Here is a 20,051-nt window from a genome sequence, read left to right on the forward strand (position 1 = left end):
AATACTGAAATTAAATGTGAAGACCTTCATCTTACATAGACATAGTGCTGCTAACCCATAGACTGCTTGGCTCCAGAAGGTCATATCTTGAGAGAACCTTTGTGGTGAATGATGCATGTTTCCAGTGCATCAATAATCTGTTGTTGTGGTGATACCAATAAACTCCCTTCCCTCACCCCCTTCTCTTACCTGAGACTATAGGCAACCCCACAGCTCCCTAAAGAGGAGAGCACTGTAGTAAAGAGAAGCTGATTTTTTCATAGGTGAGTGCTGGAACAGTACTGCACTGCATCCACATCCTCTGGTTTGATTGTTCAGATCTGCCATGGTATTTGCTATGTTGATTTTGGACCTACATGACTTAGTTTTGTCCATGTTGTTATAACTCTCCCAGTACATCCCTAGCTCAATGGCTTCCTGGGTACTGCTCTAAGATATATTAACTTCTTTGGTTTCTTCCCTCCCTATTTTCCATTTTTCTTGTCATGTGCTGTAATAAGTCATGGGAGGTGTTGTCTTCATGTGCTGATGTTGTCTTCATGTGCTCCTTGCTGCTACTGGTCCCTCACATGCCCTCCATAAGGCATGTGAATCCAGCAGAGAATCATCCCAGCTCCACTGCCCTGAAGAGCTGACTGCCCTACACTGTCCTATGAGGGCTGCTTACATTGTGATCATCTTGATGCGAATGTGTACTGGACAGAAGCATTTCTGATGGTCTCAGCACATTCTTCTGTAGCTTCATCTCGCAGCTCTTTTCACTTCAGAAACTACACTGTGGTAACTGACCCCAAGCTGCTTAAGGGAGAAACTTGCGTGTTTTTCTGGGGCCTTTTACATCTCAGTCCTGTGTGCTCTGTTTCCATTTGTATTGATGGCCCCAGAACTGCTGAAGGAACCGTTTCTGTTACTGGAACACTATCTGGCTGTACATCTGATAGATGGTGGTGGTTTGGTGTTATGTTGGGCTGGAAGTTATCTCTGCTCACCCTAGGAGGCAGACTTCATGAACAAGTGTGTGACACAAGGGTATTAAAATAAGGGAAGTTGTTCCCTTTGAAGCAGTGTATAACAATTAAGCGTTTGGTCAGTGAGTTGTCACTGTGGATGTGGAGGGGTTTGAGGTGGGGGGTTTTCAGTGCCTCCTAGGAGCAAACTGCAAATGTCCCTGATCTAGACGTTCTGATTTGGATTTTTTTTTTCCCCAGGAACAATAGGGTCAAAAAGCAGGTACTGGGAGAAACACCACAATCCATTCTGATGTACCAATTTGGAAATGTCCATCTCCATTTCTGTGTGGCCCCTGGCTCCTTGTCTCTTGGACCCAGAAGCTGATACTGACAGACTGTTACTCAGTCTGTTCTTTGACTGCTTCCCTCTCTCTCTGTTCTCTCACTAGACCCATGTACAGGACAGACTTGATGGATCCTGGCTGTAACACTGCCATTGCATCATTGCTGCTGGGCATGGGAAGATCTGTTCCTTATACACTCTAGGATCAGGACAAGGAAGCACTGCAATGGTTGTTTGCCTTTGCTTCCAGAGCTGCCCTTTGAGCACAGTGCAGCAATCAGCTGTGGAAGAAGTTCGGGCAGGGAAGCTCAGGGATGCTGCAGGGGCCTGAGCACAGTTGGGCATAGGTCTTGGGTGGAAGCAGTTTAGCCCCACATCCACACAGGGCTAGAAAATGGCTTTAGGTCACTTAGAAAGTTATTTTGTTGACCCATTTATATAAAAGCTGCAAGCAGATACTTTTCTATTCAGCAAATTACTTGGCCTTTTAAATGTTAACCCTTTAGTAGAAATTCCTGTTTCTCCATGACTAATGAGAAATTACATATATAGCTACTTTAACTCAATCTGATAATCAGAGCAGTTTTTCATTGGTTCTTGAGATTATCTTTAAAATCAGGCACAGTAAGATCTGTTTTATTATGCCATTGCTGCTACTGCCTGATCATCAACCACACAGTTTAAACTATCAAGGGACAGAAGCAGGGTGAAAAGTGACATTTCTTTTTTGCTGGTAAGACAGTTCACCATTTCTGTTCTATGCATTCCAGTATGTAATGTTAGGGGATGAGTACTGAGCAAAATACTGAAAAATATTTCTTTTTCTAAATGTGGAATTCTATATTGTTTCTTGAACTAGGAGCCTGAAGACCAGAAGTGTCTTTGCACTTTTGTTCTGATAATTTGCTGAGCACAAAACACCACTATTGCAATAATTCTGATGGACTGTGCTTGAAAGAAGGGCCATCTTGAACAAGGTACTCCTCTCTGACTGCAAGAGATGAATGTAAAGGAATGCAGCCAAAATAGTCCTCAGTGTTTGGGACTCTGCAGACACGAACATACTTTTTAAATATGTGTGTATATATATGTGTGTGTGTATGAATATTGCTTTATTGCAGTCATCCTTTGAAGCAGCTTTCTTTCTGGGATCCCAGTGTATCACATCTAAGAGTACATGGCTGTTTGTGGGCATCAAATTGTTGGGAAAATTTCTCTCCAAAGATGAAGAGAGAAAAAGGCTTGTTTATGGGGTTCTCTTGGATAATCTGTGCAGATAAGAAAATCCAACTACTCTTTCCTTATTCCCCAGGATAAGTCTGATGTGACCCTGTTGTGCACATTTGATATGTTTCTGTCAGATGTGTGCTTAGAGGCCTAGATATTCAGAAAGTAGATAAGGTATCACTAATTTTTCTTAAAGGACCTACAAAAGTATTTTCTTATAGACAGGGATGATTGTTTGCAATGGGTACCTCTCCTATTACACATGCTAGCATGACAGATTGCTCTGGAGACTGCACTTTGGGTAATCTTAGTGGATGAAGGGGTGTACCTGTTGGTACAGACATGCTATTGCCTGTCACTGTTTTACTTTGTAGATGCTAGTCAGTGTCCCATCTTTAGTGCCCATTGGTGCTGCCTCTGGAAGAGATGTAAGCAAAGGAAGGGCCAAGGGAGAGCAAGTAATTTATGACTAATTGCTAGGATGTAAGGAATGGTAACTGAGCATTCGAGGGTCCAGATCTGCTGTGTCTGCTCCCACTGTGCACCACTCATTGTACCATAGAATTCTGCAATAGCTTCAGTTGGAAGGGATCTTCAAACCCTCTGCAGCACCACCTTCCACTAGACCAGGTTGCTGCAAGCCCCACCCAACCTGACCTGGAATACCTCCAGGGATGGGGTAGGAATGTCTTTTCTGGACAACTTGCGCCAGTGTCTGATTCCTCACAGGGAAAAATTTCTGTGCGATACCCCATGTAACCCTGGCCTCTGCTTGTTGGAAGCCATTCCGCCTTGCCCCATCATTGCAAGCCCATCTCCAGCTTTCTTATAGCTCTTTTATGTATTGGAAGGGACTCTAAGTTCTCCCTGGAGCCTTCTCCAAGCTGAACAAGCCCAGCTCTCATCCTGTCTCCATAGCAGAGGGACTCCAGTTCTCTGATCGTCTCTGTGGCCTCCTCCAGACTTGCTCTAGCAACTCCATGCCCTTCTTATGTTGAGGAACCCAGAACTGGACACAGTACTGCAAGTGGGGGTCTCACAAAAGCAGAGTAGAGAGGTAGAATCCTCTCCCTTAACCTGCTGGTCATGCTGCTTTTGAGGCAGCCCAGGATACAACAGGCTTTCTGGGCTGCAAACATGCATTGCTAGACCTTGTCAAGTGTCTTAGCAACATCAGAATCTTGCTCTGGGAGTGAGAACAAGCAAAGTACATTTTTGAAAGAGTCCAGACCCACTGCCAAATCACAGCCTGAAGTTTCTGACTTCCTCTGAGATTTAGGTGAGCATACAAGATTATGTGAATGAGCTGCAACAAGAAAAAATTACATTGATTAGGCAACATACCTTATTAAAAAGTTGATGTCAGAAGTGGAATAAAGCCTAGAACTCCCAGCTGTCTGCTGTGGGCTGGCATATAATATCATATGTATCAAACATACCCAAGCATATTGAAGAATCTTATGCACCTATCTCCATGCGAAATCCTTGCTTCATGTTTTATCAGGCTTTTGTAAAACTGATCTTACTTGCAGCTATCCAAGAGTCAGAGACACAAAAATCCTATTTTATGCCCATCCCTTTGAGCCCATTATGTTTACCTATACATTTCTTCTATCTCTTTTCTCTATCTCATCAAGCATGAGCTTCTTGTCCCCAGTTTTAAAGTCACTGACAGCCTCTTCTTGTCTTCCTGTCATCTCTGTCTTCCCTATCTAGAAGTTAACTTTGTGATGTCAGCTTCTACCTCTCACTAGATCATTAAATCTACTTCTCCTAATCATCCTCCATGCTACTGCTTACACATTGAAGGTGCTGCTTACAATTCTCTTGGGCTACATCAACCTCATTCTACAAGTCTTCCTGTAAAGCTCTGCTTTACAGAGTTTCTGAAACCTAGATGGTATCTAGGCTACCCACATGCTGAGACTGTGTTGTCAACTGCTTGCACTACTTCCTCTCTCAGTGGTATCTGTCAAATAATTTATTTTACCTTATAAATTCTAATGAGAAAATGTTATCTTTTTATTATGTGTTCAACTGGACCCCAAATCTGGGGGTAAATCCCTGAATATTAATTTCTGGTGATAGATTTAGCAATAGCAGTCAGTCATCTGTCTTTCTGTTAATAAGCAGTTGAGAGCATTTGAAAAATCTGTGTTGTACAAATTCTGGTAAAAATTACTTAAAATTGCTTTTGGGAAGTGTAGACCACAGGAGGGGAAGGGAAAGGTACAGATACAAGGCCTCATTTCCTTGAGCAGATAACAGGCAGAATTCTGCCCTGCAAACATAAAGAAAGGATGGAAACACCATTGCAACCAGCTTGAGACCACTTTGGAAATCAAGGTCACTACCACCTCCTGGTGCCGATAGACTGCTGGCAGCATTCCTGATGTATCATTTCAGGGCATCATCTCAGAAGTCTTGTCTCTTTCCTGCAGAGTGAAGGTGGTTCTCCTTTCTTGACACTAGTTCTCATACAGCTTTTCTGCCTTCACCCACAACTTTGCAGTACTGCAGAAACTGGACATTAGAACACAAGAAAGCAGCAAGCAGTCTGGTCCCCAAGACATCTGGCTAAGAAGTTGATTTGTCTTCCACTGCTAGAAGCTGCTGTAATTGTACCTGCACTGCTAGTACTGGGCTTCCATCTGAGCTAATAGGAAGACTACAAGTCTTGCATATGTTTAGGCAAGAGGTTTCAGCAATAAAGATTGCTCCCCTTGGTAAAAATTCTTCACTTCATTTCTGTCTAATTGTATCTACCTTCACTGTCCAGCTACTGGATGCTTTCCATATTTCTCTTGTAGATTTAAAAAAGAAGAAAAGAAAATACTTTTCTCCTACCTGAAATCATCTTCTCATATAAGGTACTTATGGCTGGTGTGAAATGACTACTTAGCCTTTCCTTTGGCTAAGTTAAAGAGATTTACTTGGTCTGCAACTGCTGATTTCTGAGTAAAGTTACCCACGACTAAATTATTCACATCTCCCTTTTCAGAAGCATTTTCATATTGACAGCAATTTTTTGTTTAAAGCGTTGATTCCAACAGAAGATATAAATGGTGTTTCAAATGCTACATGTAGCTGCAATAACTTCTCTTTTAATTTATATGTATCCACAGTCTGTATGTTAGCTCCTCTCATTTTATTAATGTACTGCAGAATTTCATTCAGCTGGTTATGTGCTGCTTCCTGAAATTATTTTCTGGTAAGTCTTTCAGAATTCAGTGCTCTGTGACCTAATTATGACTAATGTTTATGGCTTCTAACACAAAAATTTGCATTTAAACATGCTGTATTTGTTTCCAGGAGAGCCAGAGAGCCAGAAATGTCGAACACATTTCAAACATTGCAGAACTGAACAAAGAACTTCTTGCGTGGGAGTGGGGGGAGTTTATCAAATTAGTAGCAATTACCTGGAAACATTCTGTCCTGGTTTACTTATCTTGACCTAAGTTTGTTTATTTGTTTGTGTGCCTGAACACAACTTCTTGTAAGCACATGAATAATTCTACTTAATGCAGCTCTCTCTATTTCATATTTAGTCAGAATTACTGTATTTATCACAGAGACCATAAGCAAACCTGATTAGAATGATAAGCACGAGAGACTTCATGCCTCCCAGCCTCCCGGCTAAAATCAGCTAATGGTGACACTTCCTCTCAACAACCCCCACCCTGAAGAAAGTCTGCAGCAAAACAGGATATTTATGAAAAACCCATAACTGAAGAGGTGGTGAAGTGAAAGCCAGAAATACTCCTTTTCTCTTGATCAGTTTCTGAAACATCGTAATTATTTTTCAATTTAATTCAGACAAGGGGAACTATAGACAGGCATAATCACACGCAAGAAGTTATACATGGATGCTGTTGTCTTGCTTTGTGAAATTCATGACTGGAAGGATATTCTTGGCTATGGATCAGGTTGCTTAATCTCTTCAGTAAAACAATCCTAATGACTATTCAAGACTGCTTCAGATCCTTTGTTGGTTAGAAATCACAATATTATTCTATAGTCAGGCTATATACGCTTGGTCCTGTGCTAATGCTGTACTTATTTTTTCTCCTATCCTGACACTCCTTCCCTTTTCCCCAGCTTCTTCTGAAAGAGAGATCATAATGTCTGGCAAGTTTTGTTTGGTATTTTTTCTTTTTTTTTTTTTTTTTTTCCTTAACTAACCCAAGCTCTTTTGAGACTGAACATTCCACCCTCTTGTTACCCCAGCTGTAAAACTCAGTTCAGTGTCTGTGCTAGTCAAGTAGTGCAAACGTGTTCCTTTAATATTTTTTTTAACTTTCAAGAAACTTTTTGTTTATACTGATTAGTGGTCTCTGTCTACAAACCCACTCCAAGTTTTCTGGGTTTCAGGCTCTTTGGAGCAGCCCTCTCCTTGCAGTGGTTCTGGGCTCATTTGCCGCGTTCAGGTAACAGCAAATAATGCAAACTGGAAACATCTTTTTAAAACATATTGCTACATAGATCAGGTCCATATTCTTCATATTAAATGTTGCCAAAAATCATCAAATTAGAAACTTTAATGAAAAAGTATAATTTTAAATTAAAACTTCATCAGGAGACAATTCAGACAACTGAATTTTTGGTTAAAAAGAAAGAGAGTGAGCCCACCATAACCTTGTAGAGATGTAGAGTCCCATATTGCAGAAGATGCTCTTCAAACATCTTTGCATAACCCTTCAGTGAATTGGGGTAATGACTAGGCCCTAGGTATTCTATATTTCCCAATGAGTGCTTTGACCAGGACCATATCAGTTATTCTCTGTTATTGTCTGTTTTCTGATTACACAGAAATAACGTTGCTCCAGGAGGCCTGTGAGCTACAAATATCTGGAGGCTGAGAATGCTCAGAGACAAGCAACTATGCTCTATTGCTACGATTCTCTCTAAGCATCAGGTTTTGACTATGGTCAGAAACAGGATTTGGGGAAACACGAACATCGGTTCCAACCCACTGTGGCTCTCTGCTGCTCCTCAATTGTCACGAACAACGATAACAAAAAGGCAGGAAGAAAGAAAGATAGAACACCCACACCTTCTCCCACCCTCAATAAAATTGCAGGAATTGTAGATTTCCTTTCAGGCAGCTGGTGCTTTAGTGCAAAGTACTATTTACTGCTATGAGGAGAACAGTTCCTATAGAAGAAATTATATAGCTGAGTTGGTGCCCTCTCTGACAGATTCAGGATCAGCTTTTGTCAGGCTGGCAGAAGCATGCAGCTAACGCTTCAACCCGCTGGTGGAAATACCAACAAAACTGGTCTGAATTATTATTCTGTTCTAGATACTATCTGGAATGGGAGGAGTTGTGTGGCAGTTGGGGCTCCAGCTGTGCATTGTTGCTGTGCTGCTCTTTGGTGGAGGAAGAGGGAGAGGTAAGAGGAGATCTGGAATAGGTCCACTGCACAAAGGCAGGCACACGCCTGTGCTCATTTTTCATTCACAGACCGTCTGGTATGCAATCCAAGATCTTGTGACTGCCCTGTCCCAGGAGCCAGTACAGCTGGCTGACAATGCCAGGCTTAGGGGACTGAGCGCATACTGGACAAGCTGGGCATCAGAAAAAGTGTAGCCACTGCCCAAGGCCCTTGCCCTAAGATCTTACACTCATCTCATGCAGTGAAGTGTGTTACAACAAAGTAAGAACATGATGAGGAAGATCTGATGCAGTGTCAGCAAAGGAAGTACTAGCAAGTAATGCATTTATTTAGTGTGCTGAGCAAGGCGTCATCCAGTGATATATAAATCCAGTTCCGGTCTCCTTCCTCTGCAGAGCTCTCTGGCAGCCTGAGCTGCCTGAATAACTACGTGACTACCCTGAGCTGCTTGTGGGTAACGGAGAAGCCCATGGGCGACGGACCTTTTCACCTGCATTTCACCAAGTAAGAGCTGCACACCAAGAGCTGTCTGCAGTAGTCCCAGCTCTGGCTTGGACAGAACAGTACTGAGAAGCAGAGATGGAGCCCAGCTGTGGGCTTTACTCCCTCCACAGCAGGAGACCTGTGGCACAGCTAGCTCTGCCACCCCATCACCCCAAACCTCAAAAGCTGCTCTCTATGTGGTCCCATAGCCTCAGGGGCCACAGCAGTCAAGTGCACATGGCTGCATGATCTCCTGTCAGCTGTGGGCTCTCCATCTATTCAGTGAACCATTCTGGCAGGCACCTCAGAGCAGAGAATCTTTCCTTCCTGGCCTCTGGGTCCCCATGACCTGGGAACTTCCAGGTACTACGTAAAGCTGTCTAATCAACTTCTAACAATTTCTTTCCTTTTTGCCTAGAAATTAAACACCTAATGGTTTAATGTATATTAATATAAATATAAAAACAAGTCATAAGCTTTAATAAGAGATTTAGAATATTTTCTGAATGGTTAAATAGATTTAGAATATTATCTGAATTGTTAAAGAGTTATAAGTTTTAATAAGAGATTTATCTGAATAGTTTTTCCTCTAATAGTAGAAATCAGGTGAATAGTTTGCTAACTGATAGGATAACTTGAGTTTAATGTGCTTAGGTTACGTAGAAACATTGTCTTGACCAGTAACTATTATATGAGGGTAAGCCACTCAGAGTTAGATGCCTTATATTCTGCTACAGTTAAGTAAAAAATATCCTAACTCTTATTAATACTGGATTTTAAATCTATGGAAAGATGGGCAAGCTGATAAATTGTGATATCCCAGTTTCCTGTGGGATCACATGCAATGTGAAAAAATTGCTGTTGAATGGCTAAACCACAAAAAGACAAAGCAACTTCGAACATACTTTGCTGTCAGTACTGGTTTGTTTGTAGTGAAAGAGGACTGAATGTACAGCTTACTGTTACCTCTGTGCTATGCACTTGTAACCAACTGTCCATCCACTCCTTCCCCCTACCCACCTGCTTTCCTGCAGTGACAGCAGCTCTCTCACTTTCAGAGGGAGCAGGGAACAGCTAGTGGATGCTATTCCAATTGCAATTTCTGTGCAATTTCTTTGAGATCTGGTGCTCTCAGCAGTAAGGTTATAAAGGTGTCTTCTTCCTAACCAGCCCTGCCATCCATCCATCCATCCATCCATCCATCCATCCATCCATCCATCCATCCATCCATCCAGCTGGTTTGCTTGCTGTCTGCACTAAAGAGGTTCATGGTCTTCCAGGGTGTGGTGCTGTGCTAAGGTGCCACATATGCATAAACTGAAAAGCACTTAAATTGTATGACTTAAAAGAAACTTTCAGCCTTTTTATTCTTCTAGCCTCTGGTCAAAGGGCCACAACGCCAGCTGCAAACTGACTGCCACAGAGAGCATGCAGAATCAGTACCACTGCACAATTCATTTAGCCAGCCAGATCTTGGAAACAGATGGTTATAGAGTCTCTCTCCAGGGAAACTTCTTTGGACATAATCAGACATACATGGCTTTTCTAGAATACAATCCCCGCAAGCACAGTAAGTATGAACCAGGACAGGTGACAGCTGAGGCTCTGCCCAGCAGCTTCAGGATAGGTCTGATATGCTGCCTAACAAAGGATGTCTCAAAGATAGCAAGGGAAAACAATGAAAAAAATCAAGTCTGCCCACCCCCAGAGAGTGCACTGTGTGAACTGCACCAGTAAGGATGCAGTCGCTGAGTGTCTCCATCCTGACTTTTCCCGGACTTCAGAGGGGCTGGCTCTGGACCACCATTCAACAATACTTCTCATCTGCATCGTGTTTTCTTGTGCCCTGGATAATTTGCAATTGGATTACTTCAATTATTTGTTTGTTTTGTTGTTTTATTTTTCTCTAAGAAATTATGTAATGAGGAGTCATGGATTTTAACGGAGTGTCCCATGGCCTGGTACCGGGGCGAAATTCTCAAAACCTGTCCATATTTGTGGTATGTTGTAAGGGCAGAATGAGATATCCAGAGTGGTTCTTTGCTTGCAAGATTAACCCTAAGGACTACTGGAGTTATCCTTAACTAATGTCAGATCTGTAGCTGTTCTGATGCTGTAAGCTAATTTGGTCTACTGCTAGTGTTAGTATCCCTCTTTAGACCCCACTTTATCTTCCATTGTTTCAGTCACTCTAATATCATGCATTTTCTTTTGTGGTGTCCCAAACACTATGAAAAACACCCCGCCTCCTCTATTTGCAGTAAAACTTGATCCGCCTTTGAACATCCAGAGCAATGCCACTGCCAGCAAGTGCCAGATATGGTGGAGTGTGTGGAATGTGCCTTGGTACCTCGCTGAAATTCTCCAATATGAGTTGCAGTATAAGGAGTACAGCATGTCCTGGGAGGTAACTGGATGAGGCATAGAGTGATCCTACCTTTTTCTTTGGGTACAATGGCCTTGCCACTGAGCTCCACCAGCTGGCTTAAGATGGCCTTTCTCGTTTCCCATATTAAGGCTGAGAGATTTTACATTAAACATCAGTACTGAAGTTCAATAGCTCTTCTTCTTAAGAACCCTGCATCATCATTCAGGCCCTCTTCTTGCATCTAAGAAAAGAAAACATGGAAAAGAAAAGAGAAGGGAAAAAACAACAAAAAGAGTATTTAAAAGACCATCCTGTTGTCCAATCTCATTAACAGCAATGCTTTGTAATATTTTGCAGGTTGCAATGAACAAGACACTGCCCAGCTCACTGCCACAAGTAGAAATTGAAGCGACAGAGCTCCACAGTGGCGTCGCTTATACTGCAAGAGTTCGCTGCAAAGTTTCTGAAAATGAGAATTCATACCACAGTCAATGGAGTGAGTGGAGCCAGATGACAGTGTTTCAAAGAGCAGGTACGAAGAATGTTGTTTTTATCTCATTTCATTTCTTTTAATGTCCATGTTCCAAAAAAAAGAAAAAAAAAAAAAAAGAAGAAAAAAAGAAGAAAAAAAATATGTGGCAAAATGAAGCTTTTCAAATCAGAGCTAGCTTTCTTCAAGTATTCATAGCCAACTAATTTTCCTTAAGGCCTTTTCATTTGCCTGTTTCATTTGCAATCCTTGGTTACTTGGGGTTCTATCCTGACTTCCAGACTTTTTATTACAAATTTTTGTGCTGATTCTTTTTCTAGATGTCCCAAAAGTCTCTGAAAAGATTCTAAATATCAAAACTATGCAGTACTTGTTCATTCCTCTGAGTTTTGGCACTCTACTCTATTTATTCTGGAACTGCAAGCTTTCCTCAAGGTATGTGATTTTCAATAGGTTCCCCTTGATTTTTATGGCCTGAAAAGGGTAAATCAAGAGTCATTACATTCCTTTTCCCTCCTGTTTCTGCTGCAAAGACTCAGTCATTTCCAAAAGGTCTTCTGACAATCTTGGAATGTGACATGTTCCTTGGCTGATGATAGTTAATGACACACTACACAGTCCTTAAGGAGACCAAAGTACCTTTGAGACTCCCAAATTTGGCTAAGTTCAAGGATGATGGTATCTTAAAGTTAAAGAAATTTAAGCACATGGAAATATTTGAAGTTTCATGTAGATAAATTAAAAGTGCAAGTACACAGCAACCCATAAAGGTTGTTAAACTGATTTCAATGGTAAGCGATGTGTGATATTCCTGACAGGAGTCAGTAGGTAAAATACCAATAAAGGCAAAATAAACAGACTCTGATTACTTTGAGACCAAGTTGCACAGAGAGAAAGTGGTTTTAGAACCTTGGTTCAACAATCCTCTGCAATTTTTTATTCTGGCAGAGGGATAGGTACCTCTTTCTTTTTTACCTTGACACACCTTATTATGCTCCATATACTCATCATTCGTAGAGAAACAGACTATATTATGTCCACATGATAAAATATTTTTATAGGATAGACTCCAATAAAGGGGCAAGGATGTCTGGCAGAATTTCTCTGTTTAAATGTAATGAAACTAGAACTCTTTAAAACACTTTCAGAAACAGTGGTTTAGATCAAGTAAGCTGATAAACAAATGCTTAAATAGCTCAGTGTATATAATAAGTAATAGACCAGTATATTAAGTTTGTGACATATTCCAAAGCAACTTATGAGACCGTGCTTCAGGTTAGAAGCATTAAATGCATGCACAGGTGGCAGAAAAATAATTGCGTGAGAAGTCAGAAATTATGATGTCTGGGCTTCTTGTGCAATCTTACTAATAAAGTGGAGTGGGGTTCATCTAGCCAGTATCATGGAGATAGAACACAGAAAAACTCAAGTTTTTTTAAGTGGTGTTTTCTCACTTTAGGGCAAAAAGCCTCGCCTGCTTTAACATTCCCACACCAGCTGCTTTCTTTCAGCCACTCTATAGTTTGCACAATGGGAATTTTAAGGTAAGAAATAAATTTCATTTCTTTCTTATGACCCTTCGTTTATGACAGGAGGATTACTTTTTTTCTGGGATTAATAATTCTAGCTCCTGAGCAGAGTTAGATGATTCTGATTTTCCTGAAAGGTTCTAGTTTCTCATTTTACTGCGTCCACATACTAGCTAACCACCAGAGCTTCTGTGCTCCACCAGAGCCTCTTGCTCCTTAGAAGTGGAACTCCTCCAGTGGCTCTCAGCTCAGACTGAATGCAAAAGGTGCACCTTTTCAAAACCAAAGCGATACCAGAAGCTTGCCTTATATTCTAGTGGTGTAATCTTGTAAAAATTCTTGTAAAATTTTGTGAAATTAGCTGCTAGGTTTTTACCCTATTATTCTAACTTTGCCTGTTGGATTTGCACTAAACATCTGGGTTATTGTGCCAAAGCCATATAAAGAAAGAAAAGTTATTTTGGAGTACTATGCAAAATGACCCCAAATTATTGATGCTTTCATTAGGACTGGGTTGGACTGAATGAGGCTTGTAGCCAGCTTGAAAGAGAAGAGGCCAGCAACTCAACCAAAGTGAATGCAGATAGAGTTTCTGATCTAAACACGCAAGAACTGATTTCCCAAATCTCATTGAAACCTACAGGAAGCACAGATGTGGTTACTGCACAAGAAAACTTCGCATTTGCCTCAGGTCCAAGCCAGCAGTATGTCCCCAGCAGGTACATAAGAGCAGAAGAGATAGAGATGTGGCCGGGACTATTGTTTGCGCCAAACCATGCTGATGATACCGTTGACCCGAAAATCTCTGAAGTAATTAAAGACAACCTTGAGAGCCCTAGTGTTGGAAGGAATTATCCCTCTCACTCACAGCATGGAAAGGGTGACTTTCTTATGATTCGAGAATCTTTGGGGATAAAAGATGTATTCTTCAGTGGTAGTGACTATTGTACTTTGTGCGACAATGATACCACAGGAGGTTTGATTTCTGCCGAACTACTGAAGCTTTCTAATCACACTTGTCACATTAAACATCAGAAAGATCAGTGACCTTCCCTGAAGAATACTGCCTACAAAGTTCCTTGTGCTCTCCTATCACCTCCCAACACTGTCTTCCCAAGCGGCACAAATGGTGACTGTGCAGACAGTTTCAAACATGTATCATTTTAAAATACATCCTCAATTTCTGTGCTTCAGAAGAAGATTGTGACCAAGTCCCCTGTCTAGCAAATACTACCCCTACAGGCATTCCCTAAATTAACCTCCTGGCTACAAGATTCAGCAACTCTCTTGTCTAAGGAGGCAGCAGCAGACCTGCTGTTATCTTCAGGAAGAGCTATTATAGTTGCGTGCCTCTTGGAAGCAGCAGTATTTTCAATATGATAAACCACAATTTAAACTCCAACATTTTGTAAAAAATATGCATGATTTTTCACAAAATCATGAGAAACTATTTTTGCTTAAGAAAGTAATTCTGCTTCTTAATATGATATTGATGAATTAAAGGGATTCCCGATTTGATCAGAATTTGTAATTGCTCTGTTTAAAGATAATCAAACAGTAGGCCTTGTTCTTTATTATCTTAAATGGCTGTATCTTTTTATTTTGCAATAACTAAGCCTCATGTGCTGCTTTAACAAAAATTTATTTCAAGGTTAAGTGGCTGGGCTGATTTAATGGAAAAAAAGGTGAAAAATAAGAACAGCACACATGACCTTTACTTAATCACAGTACAGGCCAGGCCCACTGCCTCTCCAGGGCTTCTATTATTTCTCCAGGATTCATGAGTCCTTTGCCTATCTGTACAACAGGTACAGCCTTTGTGAGCTGAATCTGTGGAGGTTTACTTTCTGCCCTAGACACAGAAAACCCTATACATGATTAATAATCTACCAAGAAGATTTCTGGAGTCTTAGTTGACTCTCTTAGATTTAATGGGCTCAACAGTTTCAGCAACCATACTGAGATATGTACATATCCATCCGAACTAGCTGACACATCTATATACACAGTCACATACATTCATTCCCTCCTCTTTGGAGTGCTTCCTTTGTCTCTCTGGTGAGAGCACGGATTAGTTTAGACAAGGCAAAGAAAGATTTCATGTAAAAGAAACAAAGTGGGTCGAGACATCCTTCCCAAAAAGTGTGCTAAACTCTTGTGAACAGTCTTTATCTGTAAGAAAAGCAGGAACAGAAGAGGAATTAACATCTGATTTGCGTGACAGCCACAGGAGGTGATAGCAGTGATTAGTTTTCAGTGTTGTAAGCAAAGGGCTTTTCTGATACCTGAAGAATATCCCATTTCTGGTTCTTGGTGCTTTTTAACTTACAAAAATTATGTTCAAGGGTGCTTCTATTACTCTGCCACAATCTAATGGCAAGAGAAGAACATGCTGTTGTTGTCATTAACAGTTGCTGTTATTTCCCCAGGATGAGAAAATCAGTAAAACAATGCCACATACCTGGAGGATTTTGGTGATCCCAAACTTTTAGACCCCATAGCATGGTTTGATGTATTGTCCCAAATTTCAAATCTTCAGAATCTGAGGGACGCTTTTTGAAATTGTCAGATCAATTGTATCTTAGAGTCATCAGTTCTTGGCAGACGAGAACCTCACAGATGAGGCGGGTTCCCCCCTTTCTTATGAACATATCTGCACAGAAATACAAGCATTTTCATAAAATCTTGTTTTGTTAATAAGGTATTCTGTACCAGCTGTATTAGCAAAATGAGAGTGGGAACAATTATATTCAGATATGAGTAACAGGTCAGGCTTCTATGGAAGGGAGAATGCATTACGGGAGTCTTCATTAATAGAGAAGCAAAAGAAAACTGAGATGGAATATAGTCAGAAATTATTTGAGAGAAATGAAAAGTCAAAGACTGTGTCCATTAGGGCAAGATAGGAAGACTATAAGAACTGAGTCTGCAGATGATGACAGGCTGATGGTTGAAAAGCTGAAATGATATTCCAGCATCAGCAGTTCTCCAAGTGAAACCTCCTAAAAACTTTCAGCTGCTTCTGCTTTTATGGAATTATTTTAAAATATTAGTTGTTGCAGCTAAAACCAAAATGCCTCTTCTTTACAATTAGGTCTTTGGAAAAACAAAGCCTCATTTTTATTTAGCCAATGAAATACTACAAATTTTCTAAAGCCTCCCCCCCCCCCCCCTTTTTCCTTCCCCCCCCCCCCCCCCCCCCCCCCCCGTTTCCTTTGTTTTTTTTCTTTTAATTTTTTTTTGTACTTTTTTTTGTGTGTGTGTCATTTTTGAGACTGGTATTAGGTTCAAGCTATGGTTTTTCACAGCATCTTCCAGAATCTCTGAACTATTCTAAGGCTGACTTTTGCCTCTAAGAGTGATACGTCTTTCCAGTGGAAGATAGAGAACTACAGTCTAATGAGACATAATATTGTCTATGGTTAAACCTGTGAAGCCTTTCATATCCTGGGACTACTGAGCACATGCTATATGTATCATCTGCAACCAAAACAAAGTAGACAGCATTTCCCCCTTTTTCTTCTGTTGAGTTTTGCCAAAAGAAACTATTTTGGAAGATATTTAAGTAGTGCTTGTAAGCCACTAGGAGCTGGAAATGTTCTGTGACAAAGATTTTGGTTTAATTGTAGATATGCTTTTTGGTGGTGTGTTTGGGGGTTGTTGGTTTGGTTTGGCTTGGTTTGGTTTGGTTTGGTTTGTCTGTCTCACCTGGGACTTCTACTCGCATAAACTACCCAGGGCATGGGGACTCTAGCCTCCATTTAGGTCTGAGGGACACAGCTTGTCTTCAGTTCTGGTTTTGCGTCGCCTCCTGTGTGGCCCCTGGGCGCGGGCTTCAGGTAGCTATATTTGGATAGCCCCCTTGGGTGGATGTGGCAGTGTCTCCTCCTCCCCGGGGCAGTGCCCCCCCTCCTCGGGGCAGTGTCCCCCCCTCCCCGGGGCAGTGTCCTCTCCTCCCCGGGGCAGTGTCCCCCCTCCTCGGGGCAGTGTCTCTCCCTCCCCGGGGCAGTGTCCCCCCTCCCCGGGGCAGTGTCCCCTCCTCCCCGGGGCAGTGTCCCCTCCTCCCCGGGGCAGTGCCCCCCCTCCCCGGGGCAGTGCCCCCCCTCCCCGGGGCAGTGTCCCCCCCTCCCCAGGGCAGTGTCCCCCCTCCCCGGGGCAGTGTCCCCCCTCCCCGGGGCAGTGCCCCCCCTCCCCGGGGCAGTGTCCCCTCCTCCCCGGGGCAGTGTCCTCTCCTCCCCGGGGCAGTGTCCCCTCCTCCCCGGGGCAGTGCCCCCCCTCCCCGGGGCAGTGTCCCCTCCTCCCCGGGGCAGTGTCCCCCCCTCCCCAGGGCAGTGTCCCCCCTCCACGGGGCAGTGTCCCCTCCCGGCCTGGCACGATGCCCCTCGGCTCGTGGCCGCCCCCTGCTGGCGGAACCCGGACGGCTCCTCCCCAGCCCCCATCACAGGTAGCGTTCTTTCCCCCTATTCTCTCCAACTGCCTCACATCTTCCTGAAGGCATCATGCCTAGACTTGGATATACTTATTCAAATGCATCATCACTTGTTACATGAAGAATTAAATAAGTACTAGCTGCCGTTCTCCAATTCTGTATGTCATTACATGCTAAAATAGTATTTATTTGCAGTAACTCACTATTAATTCATTACACAAATTCTGGTATCCTGTAGCTCTCACATCCTATTTCAATATATTGCTAGCAAACTATTATTAGAGTTTATATTAATACATTAGCTTTCTTTTTTGAAGTGCTTTACTTTGCAGTCCTGTAATTCCATATTAGAGTGTATTTCAAATATGTCAAAATATTTTTCCTCTTCATTTTTGTCTCCCACAGTGACTAAAATCTTTCCCAGAATAATATCACAAATCTTGTACACATACTTTCTATTTCATTATCAAAACTGATGAAAACATTGAATCAGACCAAGTTTGAACCTGGAATGCCCCCTGAAATGCCATTCCACTTTAACAAGGAACTGCTAATGATTAGACTCAAACGCATTATCAAAAAATTTAATAATTCATTAACAAGACTAGCTGCTCCCATTTAGGTCAACAAGCTTCCTTAGTATTCCTTTAAAATTGAACTGTGTCAAAAATCTTAGCAAAGTCAAATTATATACTACCTACCCTGTTAGCAGCAAGTAAACTTTTTTGTCAAAGATGGAAGTTATATTGTTTCTCTGTTTATCCACTGGGTATTGCATTATTTTGGGCCTTACTTTTTTTTGAAGATGACACTCTATCATTCTGAAGTCCTCTAATTTTCTTGAATGGCTTCTCAGAAATAACTTTTAACATTGCAGAGACTGCTTTAGTTATTTACATTTTGCTTGGGCTTTTTTTCTTTGGGGTTGTTTATTTGCTTGGTTTTGGTGGTTTTGTTTTCTTTCATTTTCAAAAAAAATACTTTCGGGCAAATTTCATCTGTCCCTGCAGAATTTAACACATGTGCTAAGGACTTCAACTCAGATTTTTTATGTGCTATTATCTTGTTGAAATGAGTATTATCTTGTTAAAACTAGATTGTTCACTGGAAGAAAAATGGTGTACTCTATTTTTCAATCCATTACACATTATCTACCATTCACTCCCTTTAGTAACAGGCCTTTACTCTCCCTTTTTCCCCAAGACTGATGACAAACTTGTAGATGTTGTGGTTGTTCCCTTTCCTAACTAATTTTAGCTTCACAGTTTGTTTTCAACTGAACAGGAGATAAAAATATCTACTGTCCAAGTTTTCCAGCAGGTTTGGTACCCTAAACTCTGCCAGATGAAGCCATTGGACTCTACAGCATTGTCATCTCAAAGGATTACATATGATATATTGATATTTCATAGCCCTAAATTCTACTGTGTGCATTATTACCTCTATTCTAAAGGCACCATTTGCTTTTCTAGAAACGAAAATGTTATAGTTTGCTGATATTAAGCAACAAAACCTAGGAAATTGCCTATACTGATGCTATTGCCTGATTTGTGTTTCCCTTGGCTCATACACGCTGGAATACACATATAGTCTGCACAGATGATCCACAGCCCAGGGGAGCAGAATCAGTACCACATGTGCCCAAGTAAGCCCTGCTAGACAGAATATGAGCCTGCACAGAACTGTCTTGACACATACAGCTTAATTGAGTAGTCATGTAAGATTATTTCAAGTCTGATGTTCTTGGTTCCTCCCTTTTCTTTGTGTTCACAACACTTGGCAATATGATGTTTGAAATAGTTGTAAAATTGCTGTGTATGATCCACAAATTTTACTAGTTTTGTGATGAACCTGATACTTTTTGAGCCTTATAAAAGTATCCAACGACATAAACAAAAATCCAACTGTTCAAGCAGCCATGTGGACTACTATGATACTTGTCTAGTTAGACCCAAAAGTGTACACAGAGAAAACTCTTACCAGATCACATGTTAAAGAATCTGCCTTTTTGCCAAGATAATCTCTTTGAACTCACATATGTGAAATCCGTCACAGTGTCATTCAGTAGCTACAAACACCATTACAGCACTACTGCACTAAGTTACACAAAAGCTTTTTGGTACCCAGGATGAGTTTCTCTGAGAAGCCTAAAATATGGATAGTCTGAATAGTGAACGTAGGCCTACAGTAAAAAGCCACACACACACAGAGACCCATGCATCCAACCTACTACAAGATTATGACTAATTGTTCTACTCATCTTCAGAAGGATGAGAAAATTGTCATACACGAAAGCTGATTTAGGCCGGCTTCTTAAAAAAAAATTTTCTGAAAAAACTGGACCAACCCTGGGACACAGCCATTACCCTTGCCCTTCATGCCACCCCCATTTGAAGCTAAATATCTGTATTTTGTAGATTCTGATGTTCAGTAAACTAAATGGTCTTTTCCTGCCTCATCCTTTTGAGTAATCTCTCACAATTCTACGAATTCCTTGACAAACTCAATTTGTTCGCTGCAGTGTTGTGCACCAGTAGCCCGTCCCTCCCGGCCTCTGCGGCCAGCGGGCTCGCACACGGACTGACAGCCGTCAACGGGCACTGCGGACTCGACCGGAAAACAGCCTGTCAGAACCGGCGAGGGACAGCGGGCGTTTCGCAGACATGGGGGGTTTCTCAGGAGCGAACACACGCACTGGAATTGCACTTATGACGCACTTGAGTTCCGAGCTGTGCGGAGGACGCGGCACTCCGGCCCGCCGCGCTTACGCCACCATCCCCGTTAGCGCGGCGCGCAGCCGTCGTGGCACCGCCCCGGCCGCGGGAGGTGCTAGCGG

The 20,051-nt window shown here is 41.9% G+C and overlaps 1 protein-coding gene across 1 annotated transcript; it reads left to right on the top strand.

Moving 5' to 3' along the window:
• Nucleotides 1-52: 52 nt before the first annotated feature.
• On the top strand, nucleotides 53-14,436 carry LOC132335126 (interleukin-9 receptor-like). The gene is made up of 9 exons (XM_059861310.1): nucleotides 53-2,270; nucleotides 7,823-7,913; nucleotides 8,312-8,420; nucleotides 9,776-9,969; nucleotides 10,661-10,806; nucleotides 11,125-11,299; nucleotides 11,578-11,692; nucleotides 12,717-12,801; nucleotides 13,294-14,436. The coding sequence occupies exons 2-9, from the start codon at nucleotides 7,835-7,837 to the stop codon at nucleotides 13,831-13,833; spliced, it is 1,443 nt and encodes a 480-aa protein (XP_059717293.1). The 5' UTR covers nucleotides 53-2,270; nucleotides 7,823-7,834; the 3' UTR covers nucleotides 13,834-14,436.
• The last annotated feature ends 5,615 nt before the right edge of the window (nucleotides 14,437-20,051 follow it).

This window comes from Haemorhous mexicanus, chromosome 17 (assembly GCF_027477595.1).
Source record: "Haemorhous mexicanus isolate bHaeMex1 chromosome 17, bHaeMex1.pri, whole genome shotgun sequence".
In the NCBI taxonomy this organism is placed as follows: domain Eukaryota; kingdom Metazoa; phylum Chordata; class Aves; order Passeriformes; family Fringillidae; genus Haemorhous; species Haemorhous mexicanus.